Source organism: Vigna unguiculata, chromosome 10, assembly GCF_037176805.1.
Source record: "Vigna unguiculata cultivar grain cowpea cultivar isolate G323 ecotype 2 chromosome 10, ASM3717680v1, whole genome shotgun sequence".
In the NCBI taxonomy this organism is placed as follows: Eukaryota; Viridiplantae; Streptophyta; class Magnoliopsida; order Fabales; family Fabaceae; genus Vigna; species Vigna unguiculata.
In genome coordinates this window covers 51,918,916-51,928,544 of record NC_140801.1, presented here as the reverse complement: position 1 = coordinate 51,928,544, position 9,629 = coordinate 51,918,916, and the positions used below count along the sequence as shown (strand labels likewise).

Sequence of the window (9,629 nt, the reverse complement as noted above, 5' to 3'; positions counted from 1 at the left end):
TTTTGGTCCCTTAACTTTCAGTAAATTTTGGAATTAGTCCATTTTGAAACTTTGGACCAATTTAGTCCTTCATCTTTCGAAATACGTGGATTTAGTTCTTTTAATTAAATTTTGTTAGGTTTATTTGATGTTTTATACACATTTCAGGATTGTATTTGAGTTGTTTATACTTTTTGACACATTTTTGTTTTAATGTTAAGTCAAATACTATTATGAAACGTGCTTGAAATGTCAAATAAACTTAACAAAATTTGATTAAAATGACTAAATTCACGTATTTCAAAAGATGAAGGACTAAATTGGTCCAAAGTTTCGAAATGGACTAATTCCAAAATTCACTGAAAGTTAAGGGACCAAAAACATATTTAACCCTTAATTTAAATATACGCACTTTCAAAATAAATATTTAAAAGAAAATTAAAATGAATACTTTATTGAAAATCTCATAAATAAGTCATTTTGAAACTTTCTTTAGTACCGAGTTTATGTAAAATAATTTGGTAATAATCAAAAGTAATGGTGTATATTAATATAAATTATAAAAATAGTCTTAGCTTTTGTGCCTTGCAAAAATTAATGACAAATGATAATACCGTTATTGGTCAATGTTTATTATTTTTTATTTTTTTGTTAAACTTATTTTTCTTTTGAATTGTTTCTTTAAATTTCATAAAGAAATGCATTAACTTACATAATATTTGTACGTAAAAGTTAAACCTAAACCTTTAGATGAGTGTGTAAAATTTGAGACAAGAGTTGTAAGCAACCAAATGAGTCAAAGGAAGATGGTGATAAGTTCCTTGCACTTGGATGTAAAGAAAGTGGATACAGAGAGTGTAAGATAAATTTGTAGTGATATTTTGACTACTAAATTTTGACAATTTTCTCTTATAATATGAGATGTCATCTCTTAAGTGATTTTGAAATATTAAGAATGAGAAAATGAAAAATTATTTAAAATATGTCACCTAAGGTTATAAAAGAAAGTTGTCAAAATTTAGTAGTCAAAAAATCATTTTCCAAGATAAATTTGTAGTAACTTTTCGATAGAGAAAACTTCCAAAAATATTTTAAGATTGGATTCAATTTAAAATAGTTAGAGATATTTCATTTGTAAAAAGAATAAATACAATATTAATATAATAGTTTTCATTAGGTTATTTTTATTTGAATTTTATTCATAATTAATATAATCAAAGACATCTTGAATTTTTAATAATATTCATGTATTTTTTAAATTATTATTAGTAGTATATTAATTTTTAAAAAACTTACTAATAATTTTAAATTTGTAAAAAACCAAGAGATAATTTTTTAAAACTATTTATATATTAATATTAATTTTTTAATAAATATATATTATAATTACTTAAATTAATTTAACTATTAGAAAATTCAAATAAAATTAATGAAATTAAATTTTTTAATTAATATATAATGGGATCAAAAGAGTTTCGGTTGGGAAGACATCGAAATATATTTTAAAATAAATATTAGATTCAATTTAAAAACATTAGAAATAATATTAAGGATTTCGATCCCTCTATTTGTTTTAAGGAAAATTTAATTTTATATACTTCTAAATAAAATATTTTACATTTTGAAATTTTAACTTAAAGTTTTGTTTAAAATTCTGTATTTTCTTTGACCTTAACTTTTTATTATTAAAATATTCCAATTTAAACAAATTAAAAAAATATCTTGTAAATACAATATAATCAAATCTTAAAAAAATTAATAGTCATATTTAATAAACTTTAAACATAAAATTTATATTCCAATATAATTTACTTGAACCGTTAGTTTTAGCTTTAGCATAAATGATGTCCTATCTTATCCATATCATTCGAACCCCTCTTTATCATACCTTCTAAATTAAATTATATTTTTCTCTAATTTATTTATCTGGTTATATTCCAACTTCATTTTTGAATATGTCTTGAAAATTACCTTCTTAATTGTTGGAATATTATGAATAAATGGTTTACTTTTTCCTGAGTGCAGGAAACTTGAAACTAAATAAACTCTGCCAAATAATGGATTTGGAAGTCATTGCTACTTGTTCAGTGAATAGATTCTACAATGCAGTATATGTCTCAGATTGTGTTCCACTTTTCTTATGAGTAAATTTCTGTATTGTTTATTTTGCTGATATAAATTCAAAATCATTCCAAGAAAAATGATGAAAGCATCCACACACCCTTCCAAACAGATACACAAAGTGTAGGAAGAACCACTGAATAAAAGTTTCCACAGCCTTCTAAAATTTCAATCATTTCATTCTCATTCCATTAATCTGTTCTCCCTTTTCCTTAGTCTCACTATTCAATGTTGCTGCAAACTAAAATTTTAGGAGGAGTTCTTGCTGCAACTGGCCCAATATTCTGCTACCAGCTTAGAGAATGAAGAGTTGGTGTCCATTAGTCTTGAAGGTTCATCATATTCCACCATTTTCCCTAAGTAACACCAAAAATATGTTAGATAACTAACAGTGTAAGCAGTGTATAGAAAAAGGAGGAAAAAAGAATGAAGGAACATACCATAGGAGAGGACCATAACCATGTCACTGTCTATAACAGTTGGAACCCTGTGAGCCACTGTAATAACTGTGCATTCTTCAAACTCTTGTCTGATAATTCTTTGAAGAATTGCATCCGTGGCAGAGTCAATGGAGGCAGTAGCTTCATCCAGAACAAGAATTCTGTTCCTCTTAAGCAGTACTCTCCCAAGACAAAACAGTTGTCGTTGTCCCAAACTCCAATTTCCACCTTCATCACTCACTGTACAACCATTCTCAATCAGACTTCAATGCCTAATTTCTTCCAAAATCTTAATTTCTGAATCACTGTAAGTGTGTGAAGTTTACTCACCCTTAGAATCCAAGAGATTTGGATTATGGCTGATAGTTTCCTTCAGCTGACATTTCTCTAAAGCCTATGTACAAATTAAATATGATCAAACATGTGGTTAGTATAAGCTCAAGGAGAACATAAAGGTGTTAAAAAAACAATTTTTAACAGCAGAAGTAGTCCATTTACCTTCCATATGTCATCATCTGAGTACAGGCCTAAAGGGTCCAAGTTGGTTCTGATGCTGCCTTTGAAAAGAGTTGGTTCTTGAGGGATGATGCTTAGTTTCATTCTCAAATCTTTCAACCCCATTGAGCATATGTTCATCCCATCTATCAGAATATCACCGCTTGCTGGCTCAACTAAGCGAAACAAAGCACTTATCAGTGTACTTTTTCCACTTCCTGTTCTTCCTACAACTCCCACTCTACTCCCTTCCCTAAAGGTGCAAGTGATACCCTTAAGCACTAATGGAGCATTAGGACGGTATCTAATCTGAGACCAGACACAAAAATATTCATCAGACACAGAAGGTATAAGGATGAAACTTTATTAAAACAAAGCAAAAAGATTGAAAGAGAACGATGAAACTTTACCTCTAAGGCTTGAAGGTCAATCCTGCCTTTGGAAGGCCATGAAGAGGGAGGTTGGTGGTCCTTCACAATAGCAGGAGGCTCTGATGGTAAGTGAATGAATTGCTTGATTCTCTCAACAGAGATAAGATAGTTTAATAAGTTGCAATACCATCGAGTCCAAAATATGATTGATGATGTCAAGGTTAATGCGTAAGAGAGAGCTAGCCCCACAAGACCTGCACAATGCAAGAGCATTTTGAAAAGTTAAGAGCTTGTTAATAACTTGCATAAAGCTTTATCTTGGTAATTGACCTCTGAAGTAATATTACCTGAGGACACGTATCCCTGAGGAAATAGAACAAGTAGCAAAGCTGAAGCGATGACTGTCATATTTTGAAGTGCTTCAATCCTCAAAAGTAACCATTCTGTGGTCACATTAGAATGGAAAAACAGTTTTGCGTCTGTGTCCACAAGCTTTAAGTAGTTTTGAAAAAATCTTTCTACCATATTGAATGCTCTTACAGTAACCACACCATGTGATGTCTCAGCTGCAAAATTCATCACAGGGGCTTTCGTGGTTCCATTGATCCTCATTAATTCCCTTGACGTGGCTTGATAATATTCCTTTCAGGGAGGTGAAGATTTGGAAAAGTTTAGCTTTGTGAGTTAAGCAGAGACGAGAAAAAGAAAACTAAAAATTTGAAAGTGGTTAAACCTGAACATATTTTGATGCAACTATTGAGGGAATGGCAGCAATGAGAACTGGCCATGTTACTAAAACCATTACACCAATCGTTGCCAAAATTTCACTTGGTACACATATTACAAAGGTGGTCGAATAAGGTATATCAAAGTCCAAAATACTTAAATCTGATGAAGCCTGCATGAAAGAAAAAGTGGATCAAAATTTTGAGTACGGTTAAATGGTAATGATCAAACACAGAAATAATTTATAATTTTTTCCATTGGGAAATGAAATCTTACTCTTGTTAAAATCCTTCCTATGGGGGTTGAGTCAAAGAACAACATAGGAGCATTGAAGATAGCAGTATTGAAACTTGTGAAGAAAGCTTTGGAAGCTTTTAATCCAAGGTAAGAGGTCAAGAGAGACCTTATATATATAAACCCAGCACTAGCAAAGGAAATTAATGAGTACACCCCAATCAAGGTGGCACTAGTTATTTTTGGAATATCAATCGCTAAAGCAAGCCAAACCGTTGATCCAGTCTGAAAAGCAACAAAAGCAAGTTGTGCCAACAATATCCCAAACAGCATCAATGAACATCTGGAAAATGAAATATAATCCCAGAATGTCTTCAATCCAACATCACCAATCTCTTTTTCTTCTTCTTGTGTAAGTTGTATCCCAAGTTGACCCTCTGTTGAAATCTCCCCCTCACTTTGATTTTTATAAACACCTTGAGACTCTTCTCTATGAGTTCTGTTCTCATTATTCTGATCCAACTCTATAATTGCTTCCTTGTGAGCACTCACAAGTTGTTCAAATGCAGTCCCAGCTGTCAAGAGGTTCTCGTAATTTCCTGATTGAGTAACTTTTCCACCTTCCATTACCTAGAATTTGAGTCATAACATCTCATGTTAATTATGCACGAATGTAATGTAGTAGGCATCCAAATGATATACTTTACCAGGATTGTATCAACTTCTGATAGAAACTCCACTTGATGTGTCACTAGAATGACTGTTTTCTCTCTTAGAGCCGTCATTACACAGTCCTGTAAGCATGTAAATACAAGAGATTTGATTCACTGAAGTGGCAATAACAGTTCCATTAAAGTTAAGAATCTAATAGTGTGAGAGCTTCTTACTTTGAAAAGGATAGCTGCTGTGTGAGCATCAACTGCACTGAAAGGATCATCTAGGAGATAGATGTCAGCATCATTGTAGACAGCACGAGCAAGTTGAATCCTTTGCTTTTGTCCCCCACTCATGTTAATCCCTCGCTGACCTATTTCTGTAAGATCACCATGGCTAAAATCATTGATATCCTTATCCAAAGCACAAACTTTAATGGCATTCTCATATCTTGTTTTCTCCATTGGCTTGCCGAAGAGTATATTATCTCGAAGCGTCCCACTTTGTATCCAGGAAGTTTGAGAAACATATGCTATGTTGCCGAACACATTAACCTATTTTCCATCATTCAGAAGTTTCATAGAGAAAAAAAGAGTATTAGATACAAAGAATATCTGCATGAAAATGACATGACATAAAACTAAACTTGTTTGCTTAACTCACAGTTCCTGAGATCTTGGGAACCTCTCCTAGTATTGCATACAAAAGAGAAGATTTTCCAGCTCCAACTGGCCCACAAACTGCAACTTTCTGTCCCCATTTGATTTCTAAATTCAGATCTCTCAATGTTGGGGACACTGATTCATGGTCCCAGATGAAGTTGCCAGCTTGGATTTCTACAGCACTGGTTGAACTTCGGTTTATATAGCTTCTGTTACCATCACTGGTGTCTAGTTCTTCATCAAACAAAAAGCTATTGAGACGATCAAACGATACCTTAACTTGGATCAAAATAGATAGAGCCTCCGGAATCATTCGAACAGGTTCTCCCAAGTTCTTCAACGATGCAAGAACTGTAAATATGGTCCCGGCATTCAATGGAGCACTATTGAAAACAACACAACCGAGGAAAACAACAGCAGAAACGATGGTAGGAGACATCCAATATAAATTTGACCCATATGCTTTCAACATCTGCGCCTTAGATAGCCAAACGAACTCTTTCGCACGAAGGTTCTCAACCAAATTCTTGAATTTGTCTTCCCAGGACTGCAACTTGATGATTTTCATGCTATTTAGGATTTCTGAAGTTGCTCTAAGACGCTCGTCCTGTGAAATCATGAACTGTGCCATGCACTTCTGTAGGAACTTGGCAAATGGTACATTGAGAAGTCCACATACAAGAAGAGGGACTAAACCAGGAAGAGCACCTACTCCCACAACTCCATAAAGGATACTGATGGATAGAAGAAGTTGCAGCACACATGCCCATGTTACATGAAACCACCATGAAAATTCTCCCATGCGATACGCATCGACAGCAATGTAATTCACAATTTCTCCTGTTGAGTGTCTTGTCCTTGCTGAGCTTGAAAGTTTTAGTTGTTTTTCATACACTGCCACCATCAGAGCTGATCTCATCTTCAACCCTGACCTTCTGGAACTAAAAAACCAATGTCTCTGGGACACAGATTCAACTACTTTGGAGAGAATAAGAAAACCCACTATGGTAAGACCTTCTCTGAGATTTGTATCCCCGGAATCCCTACTGTTTGAAAAGTTGACAAAAGCATAGAGTATTAAAGGAGAAACAGTCACAGCAATGGTTCTGAACAATGCGTAAAAAGCTATTAATATGTTATCTTTTAAGTGAGTTCTAACAATGGACCAAAACACCAAGTTTTTGGTGTTTTCCTTGCTGCTTCTCTCCCTCGCAAGGGATTGGCATGCATGCATGAAGTTTTGGTGGGACAAGTCTGCTTTATCTTCAGAAAGAAGGGAAGGGATATCTTCAAGAGATAGTGGCTTTGAGTAACCCAAACTGAGTACGGAGTTAACCCAAGAGAAAGTCAACTTGCTCAGAAAGGAAGCACGGCCTAGTCCTGTTTCTTCTGTGTCAACTTCCTGAGCTAAAAGTGGCTCAGATAAACTTTTTGGTTCACTTTGGGTAACAAAGTAACCAAGGTTTTGGAAGGCACAGAATAGAAGAAGCATGTGCAAGAGCCATAGTAGGACATCGAAAATTTCTATTGCATGCTTTCTACACAGAATTTCAATTTGAAGAGCTGAAAATAGTGCACAGGAACATGCCCACCAGACAGAGTTTAGAAATCTGATCCATTTGTGTGTCTGAAGAAGCAAAGAAACTGCAAAAGAAGTCCAAACAAATCCACTTACAACGCATGTAGCCATGGAGTTCCCAGTTTTGGCTATGAGATTCCACAAACCAACACCGTAAAACACAATGCTAGTGATAGCACAACAGATAGAAACAATAAGGAAAAACCTGCTTTTGCTATGACTTCCATTTATAAAATTTCTTCTGATTAAACTGACTATAGTAGAAGCGTAGAAGACACCGACGAAAAATAGATTTATAGCGTCTATTGTGGTCGTTTGTGAACAGAAAGAAGTGAACTTAAAATGTTTCAGACAAATCCATGAGAAATCATCAGCGTATCCATTGAAGATCACCATCGCCATCATCATCATCATCAAAGATTGATAACACTTTTACACGCAGGAACTCGTAGCTGGGAAACTTAAGAAGAAGCTCTTCTTCATGAAAATCAACAAAGTGAAAGAACTAGACAAAAGACATCATTTGCATGAAAAGGAAGCTTCCACAGTTTCCTTCATTAAGAACCGAGTAGTGTTGTTGTGGGACGCTAATGGTGCAGAAAAAAGAAAGAAATGTTGGATACATGTTACTGCGAAAAGTAATAAGGTTCCGTGTGCCCCACTTTGTACCCATATCCTTTCTTCCATAGAAAAACACAGACATCATTCAAAAGCAGCCATTTTTGGTGATTGGATTTGAGTGGTTGGGATTTTTATGGGTCCTTCATCTCTCTTAAGGTGGATAATTCAAAATTTTCCTGCAATACACAGTTAATTGTAAATGTTAGAAATGAGTTGATTTTGATTTTGAAAAGTTTAATAACCTTAGATCATTCTATCATTTTACGAATAGAGATTCAGTTTGTTTTTTTTTTTTAACAATTCAAATAGACAAATGACATGTAAAAAATATAGAAAATGAATCTTAGATTAATTATCTGCATCTAAGAATGATGTCAGAGAAGTAAGAGAAATGAAGAATGTATGGTATATAATTGTATAATATAATATGTACTTGAAGTGTTAACCTCAAAATGATTGTATAATTTATTAAGTTTGATGTAAGAAACACAGAAATAAATATTTTCAATAAATTTTAATTATCAAACAAATTTAAAATAAAAAATATTTTGAAGAAAGCTGGATGAATTTCTCTTTTGATTTATTAATTATATATATATATATATATATATATATATATATATATATATATATATATATATATATATATATATATATATATATATATAAAATACACAATCAAGTTGCATTATTCATTCCATTCGAATAACATCACATGCCTATCATCTTCTAATTGTTCTATTATTTATCATATGTCAGTCAACAGAATGATAAAAGCTTTGTCAGTTTACCTACAGAGGGTATTTTAAAAGTAAAAGTTCCACCAAGAAAAATTCCAAACAGAAGATCTTTTTTGATATAAAATTTTCACAAAGCAAAATTCCAAACGCAATCTTACAAAATTATTTTATCATCATACAAGAATGGAAGTAGGTGAGATTAAAAAGTTGGGAAAGTATCTCTGAAAAAACAATTGTCGAAGAATGTGTTGAATTGTCTCATTCAAACTATATCTGCACTGCTTTTACAATTTTTTTTTCTCTCTCCTTTTATATACAGAATAAATAATTATACAAGATAATGGTTATGGATGGAAAAAAACTTTAACTTTTTCAGTCAATGATGATACATTATAGTTTCTTCAGGGAATTAAAAATATATTATTTATTTGGATAATTTTATTTTGACAATAATGCAATAGTGTTGTGTAACTTAAATATATTCATTCTCTAAATAAATATTGAAAAGAAAATTAAAAATAACACTTTATTAAAAATCTCAAAAACTAGTTTTTGAAACTTTCTTAGTACTGAGATAATGTAAAATAATTTGGAATAATTAAAATGAATGGTTATATATATATATATATATATATATATATGTATATATATATATAAGGATTTTTTTGTGTATACGTTTTTTTTTATCATTTTTTTAAGTAATATTTTTTAAAAATTTAACTGTTTTTTTAACTATTTTTTAAAATTTAATTATTTTTTAATTATAAAATTATCTATACGATAAATAAAAATATTTTATATTATTAAAATTTTTCATATTTTTATAATAATAAATTAATAACACCAATTTTATTATTTTTTATTATAAAAAAATAAATATATTTATGTATGAATTATAGAAGTTGTCACGTAGTGTTCGTTTCATGCGATTGCACTATTTAAGTGCATTTGCGAGGATGGATTTCATGTTTTGACCGTGTTTATTTGTAGCGATATAGTATGAAATA

General features: G+C 31.8%; 1 protein-coding gene across 1 annotated transcript; it reads right to left on the bottom strand.

Moving 5' to 3' along the window:
- Positions 1-2,034: 2,034 nt before the first annotated feature.
- LOC114166722 (ABC transporter C family member 8-like) lies at positions 2,035-8,015 on the bottom strand. Its single transcript, XM_028051502.2, has 11 exons — positions 5,684-8,015; positions 5,254-5,574; positions 5,074-5,160; positions 4,409-4,996; positions 4,140-4,304; positions 3,754-4,048; positions 3,446-3,660; positions 3,039-3,344; positions 2,871-2,934; positions 2,541-2,780; positions 2,035-2,456 (listed from the first exon to the last, which is right to left on the bottom strand). The coding sequence occupies exons 1-11, from the start codon at positions 7,673-7,675 to the stop codon at positions 2,350-2,352; spliced, it is 4,380 nt and encodes a 1,459-aa protein (XP_027907303.1). The 5' UTR covers positions 7,676-8,015; the 3' UTR covers positions 2,035-2,349.
- Positions 8,016-9,629: the final 1,614 nt, after the last annotated feature.